Source organism: Cupressus sempervirens, chromosome 3, assembly GCF_028749045.1.
Source record: "Cupressus sempervirens isolate cs-2001-9-10 chromosome 3, ASM2874904v1, whole genome shotgun sequence".
Taxonomy (NCBI): Eukaryota; Viridiplantae; Streptophyta; class Pinopsida; order Cupressales; family Cupressaceae; genus Cupressus; species Cupressus sempervirens.
Genome location: NC_143120.1, coordinates 723761418 through 723775891, shown reverse-complemented (window position 1 = coordinate 723775891; position 14474 = coordinate 723761418). Strand labels below are relative to the sequence as shown.

General features: G+C 33.8%; 1 protein-coding gene across 1 annotated transcript in view; it reads right to left on the bottom strand.

Annotated features, from left to right (window-relative positions):
* Window positions 1–14265, bottom strand: part of COX10 (cytochrome c oxidase 10) — a 50505-nt gene extending 36240 nt beyond the window's left edge. The window contains exon 1 of the mRNA XM_089821696.1: window positions 13453–14265. Coding sequence (XP_089677822.1) covers window positions 13453–13814 — 362 coding nt within the window. The 5' untranslated portion in view covers window positions 13815–14265. The remainder of the gene's footprint in view (window positions 1–13452) is intronic.
* Between the last annotated feature and the right edge of the window lie 209 nt (window positions 14266–14474).

The following is a 14474-nucleotide window of genomic DNA, read 5'->3' as shown; positions in this document are numbered from 1 at the left end:
TGCTCGGATTTTATGCAGATTGTAGGTACCAGGCATCAACTTCCTTGAATTGCCAAGATGAGCGTGCTCTATTGTAGTACCTCAATGGTAAAAGAGGGGAAATAATTCTTGAGTCCAAATCCTGACCCTAAGCCAATTGTCCTAGAAAGTAGGACAAGTATCTGAGTTGTTTACCCTTTTGAATTCATCAATGACGTGAATTCGTGATTTTGACCCTGGAGTTTGGATTTGTGCCTTGTCTTTCAATTGAGTTTTTGTATCTAGTCTTGTGGGTCTGTTGTGATTTTCAGTTGTAATTAAATCAAATTAAAAAGTAGTTTCATCAAAAAATTATAAATAAAAATTAATATTTAATTATATTTAATTAATTAAATTTAAAGATTTAATTAAAGTTCTAATTTTTGGCGTAATTATATTTATTTAATTTAAATATAATTTATTTAGGAGTTTCATTTTTATAATAAACTCTAAATATTATTATTAGTTAAATTAATAAATATTTAATCAAAGACATCTTGTGATTTAATAAAAGAGAGGAATTAATTTAATAAAGTTATTTTAATTAAATTGCAAAAAGATTGAGCATGAAATTAAAATAATTAAAATAATTAAGGAATCGATTCTGCATGATTGCAAAAGCGAAGCCCTAATTGGGTAAAGTTCTTTATTAAGGAATGAGAGCTCATTTCTTCATACGACAATTCGAAGGAGCCAATTTCCAAAAAAAAGGTTTTTGGAAGAAGGGGCATTGCTCTTGAGCTTCGTGTGTTCATTGTTTTAGAATCAAATCCAGGTTACCTGGATCTTATGGGTTTTGCGCAACAGTTTTCGTTCTTTGAATCTAGTCTTCTCTGTGTTTGTGGATCTGTATTCAGAGTTTATTTGGGTCGAAACCTTTGTTGCGAATTTTATCGTTTTTCGTTTGAGAAACATTTGTAAATGAATTGAAAATTTGAAACCCTCGTCTTGTAAATTTTAAAGATCTGTGATATTTATTGATTGCAATACGGGTAGGGTTTGGAAAATAAATCAAATTTAATATACAAATTCAATTGGTTGTTCGTACTTTTCCTGTGAGATCTATTAAGAAAATTTTGTAAAAAAAATATGTTAATAAAAATTACCACAGTAGATATTTTACTATGATAATTTGTATCACATCATAATATCGAAAAATCATGAAAATGCATTTTTTAAAGGGAGGGCTTTTATACTGGTTGTTTGTATTAAAAATATATATATTTATTATCGTGGGCGGGGGCCCCCACCCCCCTTTCCTCTTTGCTTTTTTTCCTACGGCCGCAAGCCGACGCTATCAAGGACAGCAACAATTACCTTGGCAGCACTACGACTGCATTGGGCAACATAGCGGCTACCTTGGTAGCTACGTCGGCTACCAAGCCTTTTAGGCTTAAGTTTTTTTTTAATTCTTTAAAAATATATATATATATAATATATGAGATTTTGTTTTATTGTATTTTTTTAAATAAATGTTTTATATTATATTATTAAATATTATTAATAGTTTTTAATAAATTTTATTATATTATTTATTTTAGTAAGTATGGTTATTAGGAAGCTAGTATTATTTAATTGATAATTTAATATGTTATTATTTTAATAATTTAATAATTTTTATTAAAAGATTGGTTACAAGGTTATCCTTAAAATTCAAAAATATAATAATATTTTTAATTAGAGAATTTTAACGGATGTTGGTATTATTAAATTGATAGTTCTTCTTTATATAAAATGGGGTTTTATATTTAAACAACTTTTAAATGGATTATTGAGTCTTTAGAGGTTCTTGTGGACTAGGAAATTTCATCAAACATGATACTATGAAAATGAAAATTGAAAACCCTATTTGTATACTAAACTCTAGAGTTTGAAAAAACCAATTGAACTATGAAAATAGTTGTTAAATTTCTAATGAAATGTATCATGTTTTTCATGTTGGGGTTCAGGTTTGACTTAGTGCTTTGACCAATTAGGATGTTTACCAAAGGCTTGGAAGTTTTGTTATGTGTATGATCTTTTATACCCGACCATGGTGACGTGTCACATAGTTTCTATGATGAGTTTGTTCAGATGTTTGTGGTGTTTTCTAGTTTTCTTGTGTAGAACTGAGATGAATGGTATGATTTTTCTAGAGTAACCTTTGAGTTTCGATCAGTTATCTTTTGATGCTTTCCCGTTGCTTGTATATAACTGAGGTGATTATGGTGATTTTCCTGGAGTAACCTTTCAGATTTGATCAGTTGTCTTTTGATGCTTTCCAGTTGCTTGTATAGGACTGAGGTGATTATTGTGATTGGTTTTAGGTGCTTTCCAGTTGCTTTTAAAGGACAGAGGTGAATAATGTGTTTTATCTATAGGTGCTTTCCAGTTGCTTGCAAAGCACTGAGGTGAATATTGTGAATTCTATGATTTGTACCTTTATGAGCCTAGGGTAGGTAATCTGTGTACGTTGGGAAGTGGCTTGCAATGGAGGTCGGAGCCCTAAGTGGCTACCTGGGTAACCCATTGTAAGTTGTTTTAATAAGTAATAACATTTCATTAAATGGGTTTAAAATGCACTAATAATAGTCAGTGTTTTTCCTCACCCATGCCTTGAGTGCTAGTACAGGCTAGGATGGGAGTAGAGAGGATGCTTGGTTGTGACCTTGCTTCATTAGTATGCCTTGTTTGTACGAAAGGATACTGGCGTTGCATAGAGACACTAGGGGACCGGAGTCCAAAGAGGCTGCCAGGGTAACCTTAGAGTTGGCTCATGCGATGACACTTGCCCACTTACACAGTAGATTTCCTATATGTCTTTGTTGCCTCTAAAATTAGACGATACTTGTGTTTTGGTATCTTTGAGATAGTTTTCTTTCAAGTGTTTCCTTGACCTTGATGTTGGTTATGACTTGTGGATTGATATTTGTATGGAACTTGAGATTATCTCCTCAGCATGGTGGGAGTGGGCCATTTAGGTTCCACGAGGTCGGGTGATAGTGCATTTTTCTTATACCATTGAAATCCAGCAGTTGGATGTCGTTGTTGGTTGTTCTTGTGCAATTGTTCCTTTCTTTCTGATCTTGTATTTTTGTTGGATAGTATTACTCTATTGTACTGTACTTGATTTTCAGAGATCTTATGAGACGATGTATGTTATTGATGATGTATATTCTCTAAGCTTTTCATACCCTGTGACTTGTACAGTGGATGATTATGCATTCTGCTTTTGCCAAGTGGCATCTTATGTAATTGTATATTATTGAATTGGATTTGTACTTGTGATTATTCCATGCTGTGGATTTTGGTTATGTGTTAGATTTAGTATTAATAAAACTCAAATGTGTTTTAACGTCATGGAACCCTTAAGGGATGTAATCTATTTTGGATGGTTGTATGTGTGTGAGTTATTGCTTCCGCTATATTATTTGTTGATGTTATTATCTTTTTTAAAAAAAATGTTTGACAAACTTAGTGAAACTTTAAGTTAATTTCTTTTGGGTTCCCTAGCACGGTGTTACAAATTTCATCTTTTTAATTTAATTTAATTTTTAATTCAATTAGATCTTCTAAAATCTGGAAAAAAAAAATTATGAGGAATTATCAATTTTGAAATAAAAATTCCTCACAAACTAAAATATACTTTTTTTGAAAATCATATCTTTAAAATAAGAAAAAACAAAGACTTCCCATTTTCAATTTTTGGAAACTTTGTCTCTCTAAAAATTGAAAAAATCTTCAGCTTTGATCTTTTATTTTTCCAGTTCAAATTGGAAACTTTCTAATCCTTTCTTCAGTCTTATCTCTTTTTGTCTGCCAATCTTGATTTTCTTTGATCAATCTTGACCATCCATTTTAACCACAAATTCTATATAAGAAACCATCATTCATTCATACTCTCTCTCTCTCTCTCAATTCTGTATCAATCTAATGCAAGTTTTCAATCAATCAAGTATCAAACCTATGTCAATTTATCATCACAACCATTACAATCATATTTCTTGAAGCTTTGTCCCAAGGTGTTCCCGAAAGCACAGCTGAGTGCTACATCTCAACAAAGCAAAGAGAAGCAACAAGAGCTTGGAGTATTTGTCGGTTTGCATGCATTCATTTGTGTGTTTTATTTCTGATAAAAATGCTTCTTATTTTGTTGTTTTTAGGGTTAAATAGATTTTTAAGTTTAGCATGTTGATAAATCGGTGCTTCTAACCAGTTTGTTTGAGTCTTGTTGATTTTCCCTACGACACGGAGAAGCCTGATAGCTGATATATTGATATCTAAATATGAAATGGAATCTGACTGCCAAAAAACATCTTAACAGAAAGACGTTAACTGTTTCCAGTTGAGAGATAAAATAACCAAAACACAATATCTAAAAATGATTATTACCTGATTAGGCTAAAACATGAATCCACACAAGTTCACAAATAAATCAGAACTATTGCTAGTACCAGCTCATAGAAATATTCAAAAAAATTAGACTGCCAGTTATTGCCAGTACCAGCTCATAGCAATATTAGGAAAATTAGACTTTCAGTTATTGCCGGTACCAGCTCGTAGCGATATTAGGAAAATTACACTATCCATGAATCACCAGCAAGCATTGAATCCAATGGGCAGCTTAATTCTGAAGTGGCATGTGTCTTATTGCATTCAATAACGAAGGAAAACCCAGTATCTAACTGGGCTTCCCTGATTTCAAGTCATGTTAATGCACAGGCGATAAAATGTGACTGATATAATGTTTGATTTGATTGTTAATCATTGTTATGACAGCCAGAATATAGCATTTATGAGATTCCATATCCTGCTTCCTATCTGGCATGTGTCATGTCCAAACTAGTGTCATGAGAAGAATTGAGAGAAAACCTCTGGCCTGTTTTCATTTTCCATAGGATAAGAGATTGTGCAAAGAAAATGAAAATTTTGTTATTTTAAGTCAGACCCAGGCACTTGTTATCTTTGGGCAACTAAAAACAATATTATTTTAATAAATTAAAAAAGTGATTCTGAACACTTAAAAGTTAAATATATAAAATTAACATAAATAAAAAACTCTTGAAATCCAAGGCTCTAATTTGGAAAGGTATCTCAAGGTGATGCCTCTTCACTTCACTGTCAAGATTTCATTTGGCATTTTCACTGCCAGCTTTGTCTTTGAATTGGCATTCAAGAACAAAAACACTTGGCTGTTTTCTAAGGAGCACAAGGATGAGAGCCCTCTTGGCTTTCCTTTGGCGGTGAGGAAGGAAAACCATGGCTGTTTTCAAAGACCTACAAGGATAGAACCTTTTTGACCCTACTTTGGACATGGGGAAGAAAAATCTTGCCTCTGGCATTGGTCATTCTAAAGCAAAAATTGCATGGTTGACTGAATAGGAGATTTGTGCGTCATTTCAGATTAAAGGAATCAAGATTCACAAGAAAATATCAGAGCACCATTGTCCAACACTCTATTACACTATCTTCCACCTCTTCTTTGAGTGTCTTTTTGCTATCATGGTTTAATCTTTGTTTCCTTGGTCTGCTGTTATTTGGGACTCTTGACCTGGCTTATCTTGGTTTTAAATCTTAGCTGGTTTTTGTTGATTGTTTTGATGATCATCTTAACATCTTTTGGTCTCTGTTATCTTGTGAAGTTATTTGGTTTTTACGGACCAAGCGAACTGAGGATGTCTTTCAGGGTTCAAAGAGAATCGTTACTGAGTTTAATCATAAACTTACTATCCTTTTTATCATATTACAGGTACCTGAAGCGCTGGGATCCCCAAAAACCAATTTATGATCCTGGTCAGAGAGGGAATGCTACTGATTTATAAATCAGATATTAATTCGGCTCACCTTTTTAATGCACATAAAGACATGTTCAATCAAAAGGAACTCAACGCTATTGAGACATCTATTAAGGACAAAAATATCACCAAGGAAGGCATAGAAGAAATTAACAAAGCTCCTAAACTTACAGATGATCCTCAGTAGGACAACTCTGCTGTTCCTGTTCCTGCTATTGATCGCCAACTGGGGAGGTTTGACACAGACAGAGCTGAAGTGCGACAATATCATAGAGTCATGAGATGCTGTTTGACTATCAGATAGTCAGAACTCTCTCGATCTTAATATTTTGTAATGTACGATGAGAATTGATCCGTAGCATAGTAGATATCTTTTTTTTGGAGGTGGTAGACTTGATATTACAGTTAACATGGTTGATACTGGTTTATGGATATTTTGATGTAAATCCTTTCGTAAACTATTTCTATTACAAAAATTCTAATACACTATTGAGGCTGTCACAGACACATGAAGGTTCAATTGAACATCGTACTTCATCATCCAATCACCTTTCCTTTATCATTGGATTATTCATTACTGTTATTGTCCTCCAGATTTGTTAAGTTAATCAGACTGATTACAACCTTTGTGTGAGCTCCATGTATATCACCAACGAAGGGCCTATCAGGAGAATAGATAACAGACTAGCATTAGTCTTTATTTATTTATTGACATGCCAGGGAAAAAGGGGACATTAGGTTCAACTCTCAAGCATCAACTCAACCTGATCAAATTCCCACAATGGTTTTATCATCAAGACTCTTGTTTACAGTTCAGTTAGAATTGTCTATCTCTTACAAATTAAAATGAGAGTTAATTTTGACAAATTTTAAAAGTCGGATAACGAAATTTCCAATCATTTACCATGATCCTGATGCTAACAAACTTTGAGAGCCATTAAACAAACTTGCATAATTTGGCAGTCACACATGATTATCAATTCTCAAACTTGGTATAGGTCACACTAACCCTTTGGAAAGGGTCATTTTTCATTATCTAATAAAAGAAAAAAAACCACACAAAAACAAAGAACATGGTCAACCTTTATGGTTGTTGTGTGGAATCTGGGGTTAATTATTTATAGCATCAAACAATGGACTTACAGAGTTTCAGAAAGCCAATAACAATTGCTTAAGAATTTCTCAAACACCCTGCATAAGACCTTTGAATCAAACATTTTGGTTTTCACTGTTGAATCATCAATAAGCAAAAAAAAACATTTTCAGATACTCAACCCATCAATCCAAAATTTTAAATTCATTGGATATGTTGAATAATTTGTCATTGATGTCAAAGCTAGTTAGATTGCCATGTCAAAAGTCTAGAGTCATACTATAATTAGTGGTGGCATCGATTGTGATAAACTCTTTTTTTTTGGTGCGATGCTTCTTGGTGTATAGCAGTTGCAGGTGTTCTGACAGCGTCAGAATTTGATTCCTGGTACTCTATGAGTTGGTGCTCAATTATGTAATTTGGGTTGGTGCCCATTTCGTTAATGAAAGCTATTGATATACCATGATCTTTAACCAAAAGGGTTTCCACATGAAATCTGGAATTCTCCTTGATGTTTGTTCTCTCTAACCTGTCTCTCTTTTAAGTGGTTTCATCTGTTTGAAACTTACAGAATACCTGAACCCACTTACCCCCAGTATTTTCTGTGTGCTTTTCAGGATATTCCCTGATTGATGGTTCCAGTTTTTATTACGATAACAGATAGTTTCTATTATTATTATATATTATTTAATGGTTATCTATTGTAATCTCTTGTAAATATTAGAATGTCTCTACTATATAGTTTCCTGTGTCTAGAATAGAATGTTTCTATTCTTTGCAATTGTTTCCTAAGGAAACATCGTCCATTCTTTTGTATATATTGATCTCTTGATCATTTTAATATGAAGCAAATATTAACCACTTAGTTCATAATAGTTTTAGATCACAAAATTTACATTTGCAAGATTATCCAGAAGTTTTTAAACTTCTGAACACACAAAAGACATAATCACAAAGAATAAGGTAAACAAAATAGAATTCTAAAATCATCTTAAGGTTGTCATCCCATGTAAGCTAAGGCACAAATACTTTCCAATTCTCCAACCTTTTGCATGCATAATAAAACCTTGACCTCTGCAGTCGCCCTCTCTACAACTACCTCACAGAGTAACAAACATAACTTGGTGGGAAATATGCTTAAACATTAAATGCTTTTTACTATTTTGTATGTTGCTTCCTGGGCAAGGTTCACAAAATTGACACAGATTAAAACTTTAAAAAGGACTCCCTGTGTGCCACATTTATCCTTATCATCCACAGCACATTCTTGTCTCCAGACAATCAGCAATGACAAATATATTCTGTACAAGAAAGCATTAAGAAACATTACTTGCAAAGATAACTCTGAAAAATGTAGGATAATACTGTGGTTGCTCACATTCTTCTGACTAAAAAGTTCCTCAGAGAGTTTAAAAGGAGATCCAGCAATGGAATAGATATAATGAACAAAAGAGATATTGTCATTAAGAAAAAAGAAGAAATAACTCTCAAGCTCAAGCCTCTCAAACAACAAAAAACCCATATAATTGCAGAAAACTAAATAAACTCCAACAAGAAGGCAAGAGCCTACAAAACAACAGTAAATTGTCAGTCTCTCATTTGTAAGATCTTGGTTTTGAATCTACTCAAGCTTAACACACACTATTAATAAATACGTACTAATAATGAATCTCAACAAATAATAATAATAGAAATAAATAGCTAAATAATCTAGGCTTCGGCCCATTACGTACCAAAAACAGATGAGTTCCAACATGTAGCCAAATGTTTCAAGTTTCAACAAAGACCAAATAAAATTTATTTGTTATGACATAATTACAAGGATTAAATATTTAAGTAGGTTTAGTAGAGAAAAACATAATGCAGGAGGATCCCTGGTAGATAGGAGATTCAAATTTGAGTCGGCACATTCAACCCAAAATCTTGAATAGTTCTTTATGGTTTTGGACATGAGAAATGGGAGTTACAACTTTCCTTGACTCAAAGATATTTTCCTTGATGCCAAATATTAAAAAATGGGGCCCAAGTGGGAGTTATTGAGCAGTTTTCATTTCAAGGTCCTGAGTTGATGGTATACTGGGCTGATATCCTTGGCATGTTTGGAGATGGAGATCACAGAGCATCCAGAAGCTTTGAAGGCGATTTCTAAGTTGGGAAGATGCTTTTCCCTTGTTTAGGTATTACTTTTTGGGGGTTGCCAAAAGTCAGGTTTTGGTAACTTTAAACATTCATTTTAGGATTTTCATTTTCAAATTGTTGGCCAGTTGTAGGGGGCAAAGACATTTGTCTTTATAGAAATTGCAGGCTTGAAGATGGAAAATATGACTATGGGTAGATTTAAAGCTTAAGGATTTGAAATCCTGTTTTGCAGTAGGATGCGTGAGAATAAGTGATTTTTGGATTGTAATTTCTTACTGTTGTAAGCTGATTCAAAATCGGTTCTGAATCTGATTTTGGAGTGTTATCTGAAGCCTATAAGACATCCATGCAATTCAATCAAAGGGATTGGGTTCTCCCCTACAAACTTGCGCTCTGGTCGTGGTTTGACCCAATTGTGGTATTGGCTCTAGTCCTGGTTTGGCCAGACAACAAACCAAGGCCAAAATCAGCTCACATTCCAATCTGATATTTATTGGGACAGTTGTTCTTTTCTAAGTCATAAACAGAATTCCAGATATTATACATTTTTATTTTTTTTATTTGAATACTTTGCTTAGAGAATAGAAGTAAACATCAAAATATGAATCTACTGAAGAAACAGCATTTATAACAGCAATTACAATATATCACATTTTTTCATTGAAAGAGGCTTTTAGCTCCAGAAATCATCTGGCATTGTCGACAGACTACTTCTTATGAAAAATATTACATCTTTTTAGAATGCAGACTACTAAGAACCACAGTAAAGTTCTCATGCTTTAATGTTCAATTTGTAAATTCATATAGGCTTAGCATCATGTTTTTAAAATAGGTACATTATATCATAACACAGGATTCGCAATAGATTGAACAGCAAGCAATAGACACCATTAACAAAAGTAAATAACAACTATTTCTGGCTCCAGATGAATGATTTTATTGGTTTAAATTTGTTCATATATGTGGTTTTGGCATGTCAAATCTATAATTCGTATTAATCGTCATTTCTTAGAGCAGATAAACATACTACTTGCATATTATAATATGATTTTAACATTTCTTTTGTACTAACAAACCCAAAACGCAGAAGAAGAAAAAGCCGAACCAGCCAACGAAATCCCGGAACCTGAACCAGCAAATTAGAATTTAAATTTAGCCTTGTTAAATTATTTGCAAATTTCATATAAATTTGGATAAAATTAATGAGAAATAGTTTGCTGATTTTCTGCATATTCTTACATAATTGAGTTGCAAAAATATGTGTTTGGGGTTAGGCGAATACCCATATCAGAACTTAAGTCAAGTTTTTCAATGATTTGCATGAGTGGGATCTGAGAGTTTTTCACCCCTTCATCAGAGGTATCAAAGAAAGAGTTCATGAGCATGTAAACAGATCACCAAACTGGAAGCAGTTTGCACCAGGATCTAAGGGTTGGATTGTTCGAGAAATTTCTTGAGTGTGTATATGAACTTGCAAGAAAGACCATTTAGAGGGATTGAAGAGCTGAGGTTACAATGGTCGTGAACAGATCACTGAAGAGAATATTGTAAACAGATCGCCAAAAGTAAGGCAATTTACATGTGTTTTAAGAGGGTTTTTGTAAATAAATTGCTGAATGTGAGGCAATTTACATATGTTTTAAGAGGGTTTTGTAAATAAATCACTGAATGTGAGGCAATTTACATGTGTAAAACCTAACGGTTATAAAAAATTGTGTTGTTGAGGCTTCTGAGGGGCTTAAGTATGGTTAAGAGAAAGACTGGATAAGAAAAGAACCTACAAATGTTTATAAGTTTAACTCATGGGACATTTCAAAGCACCTTGGGCGTTTGATGCATGAGCATCCATGGTGGATAGGATATTCAAATTTGAAATTAGCATAATCAACCTCAACTCTAGATTATTCCTTTTTGAGCATGGAAAATGGGATTTACAACTTGCCTTGACTCGGGATACTTTCCTTAATGCTAAATATTCAAAAATGGGTGTCTAAGAGAGTTATTGAGCAGTTTCTATTGCAAGGTCTTGTTGAGTTGATGGTATAGTGGGTATCCTTGGCAGGTATGGAGGTGGAGGTCACAAAGCATCCACAGCTTTGTAGGCAATTTCTAAGTTGGGACAGTGTTTTTCCCTTGTTTGTGTGTCACATTTGGGGGGTACCAAAGTCATGTTTTGATAACTATGGTGGTTAAAAGGCAAGTTTCAACATTCATTTTAGGATTTCCGTTTCCAGATTTTTGGGACACTGGAGGGGATGAAGAAACTTGCCTTTAGAGAAATTGCAGGTTTTAAGATAGAAAATATGATTATGGGCAGATTTCAAGCTTAAAGATTTGAGAGCCTGTTTTGCAGCACAATGCATGCGAAGTGATTTTTCCATCGTAGTTTCTAACTGTTATAAGCTGATTTAAATCAATTTTGTATCTGATTTTGGAGTGTTATTTGAAGCCTATAAGGTTTCCAAGTTAATGGATATTCTTGGCAGGTCTGGAGGTGGATTTTACAAAGCATCCAGAAGCTTTGTAGGCAATTTCTAAGTTGGGACAATATTTTTCCCTTGTTTGGGTGTCACAATTGGGGGTTATCAAACTCATGTTTTGGTAACTATGCTGGTTAATAGGCAAGTTTCAACATTCTTTTAGGATTTCAATTTCCAGATTTTAGGGATGGAGAGGATGAAGAAATTTGTCTTTGGTGAAATTGCAGCTTTTAAAGATGAAGAATATGATTATGGGTAGTTTTCAAGCCTAAAGTTTTGAGAGCCTGTTTTGCAGCACAGTGCAGGAGAAGAGATTTTTACCTCATAATTTCTAACTGTTATAAGCTGATTTAAATCAATTTTGTATCTGATTTTGGAGTGTTATTTGAAGCCTATAAGGTTTCCATGCCATTTAATTTAGGGCATGTAAATTTATCCGCAAATGCCATGAACATTTGGATAAGACTAATGAGAGATAGTTTGCTGATTTTCTGCATATTATTACATATCTGAGTTGCAAAAATGTGTTTTGGCTTTGGAGAATATCCATATCAGATTTTTAGACAAATTTTTAGATTATTTGCTTCTGTGGGATGTGACGATTTCTCACCCCTTCATCAAAACTTTAGCCCAAAAATGGGCATTCAAAAGTCTTTGGTGTGTACCCGAATCTAGATCACTAAAAAATCATGTAAAATTATAAAACAATGGAAAATGAAATATGAAAACTATATATAAGAAACATTTAAAATGTCCAGTAACATGCCAATGGGATTTTTCCAAGTAGTATATTACATCTAGCCAACAGAGAAGACAATTTAATGCTGCAAAACGAAATCAAATACCTTATTGTTTAACTAATATTTTTTCAGCTCTGCTGTTGACTCGGTATTTTAACATAGTCCAGCCCTAGAGAGAAAAATTCGTTCACCAATATTTACAAGTAATAAAGAATATGGTCCAATTTCAACCCCTGCCATGTTAAAGGCCACCCATAACCTGAGCTGAGATTTTCCAAGAAATACAAAGGCAGCCCGTTAAAGTCTGCATAAAACTTGTTCAAATGACTCATACTTTGATAATAACTATTAACAAAAATTCTTACCAACTCGGCCTTGGACATTATTCTTCCCTGAAGTGAGGGTAACTAAGTTTATCTTATAAGACAGATGCATGAATGTTTAAGCAGCCAACAAAACCCTAATCTAATTATCAGGCAATAAAGATGTCCTACACGTACGATCCTTTTAATTTAGCTGAATTGTGAAAAACTAAACACGCTTTATCCTTGACCATATTGACAGAATTTTTTTACTTCGAGGTAAGGAAAATTAATTTCAATCTATCAAAAAATAAAAAGCAATTCACTCAAAGGGTGGCTAGCAATAGAGTAAGAGCACTTGTAAAGAAGATGAAACAGGGTCAAATCCCCACAACCACAAAAGGGCCAATACGGCAGCCAAAAACATCAGAGAACTTGTTATGAAGATTGAGAAAGGCCAATAAAGAATGCATTTGAAATTGTGGAACATTGAAATATAATTAAACGAGGTTATTTACCACTTAAATTGGAATATACTGCTAGAGGACAACCATGGTTCAACCCAGCAAGCGCAGTAAGATTAGAAGGCCACGTAGCTATTATAGTACCTTAATAGCCAATGGACAATTTGAAACCTAAGAATATCTTTTTGGAAACTCCCGACCTAGCAATTGCTCAATAAAACTTAACAGAATTTCAAACGGCGGAACAATTTTGTTCGCCTGCTTGAAAGAACCAAAAAAAACGGACTTGCAATCTGAATTAATTTACTTTTAACTTCGAATCGAGTGAAACCTTTTTTTAGTTTTTAACAGATTAAAAAAATCTAACGTGACAATTTGGATACGAAAGTTAACCTCATTTGAGACGGGTAATTTTTTTTAAGATAAAGCTGAATAGAAAAACCTTAAGCGAGCTTTGGATAGCTCCCAATAGCACTGTCCATAATGCTGCAGGACCTCAAGCAAACCCCTGGCCTTTAAAGAGCTTTCCTCCAGCGCAGCAGAAGCAGAAACAGAAGCAACTGTCCGTACGCGGCCTCCTCCAAGTCCTTTGAAAAATGGGCCAAAAAGGATTGAATTCGTCCCTGCCGCAAGGGAAGCCTCCCGATTGAAACTCCTGCCAGCCGTGAAAGCTGTAGGCCGATCCTTGCCATTTCCCGCTCGGGATCCAAATAATTCATCTCGTTTTGGTATTGAGAAAGCATATACTGCCCTTAGATAGAAATATCCACATTTGGAGGATGAGTTTCTGAGAATCATTGCCATGACGAAGATCCGGGATAAATTTGTTTAAAAACAATTTAACTAAATTTGCCGAATACCCTGATGCTGCTGCACATCATTTCTCCTAATGAATTTTTATTATTTGTTTCTGGTTCTGGGAAAATCCCATGTGCCAGAGTATCGATAGGAACAATCACTCCGACAATTTAACTAAATTTCCCGAATACCCTGGTGCTCTGCACATCATTTCTCCTAATGAATTTTTATTATTTGTTTCCGTCTCTGGGAAATTCCCATATGCCAGAGCATCGATAGGAACGATCACTCGGGCAATTGATAAATTTTAGTAATTCAATTTTATAACCAATGAAATAGCCAAGTTTTTCGTATGTCCTAACATCAAATTTTTGAAGAACAAGGGACGCAAGTGTTACAGTTCCTGCTTAGAACGTGATTTTTTTGGAGTAAGATGTGATAAAATGAGAATATGATTAAGGTGGAGTAGACATGATATAGTTTATTTACATGGCATATTACTGGTAAAGTAAAATTTGAAGTAAAATTTGAATGAAAATTTGGAGAAATTTTTTCTTTTCTTTTTTGTGTAGTTATGAAAGGGTTAATTTTATTTTTACCACTTTCCTATTATTAAAAGTAATATGACATAATATCAAGCCATTTTATTGTTGTATTAAACAAATG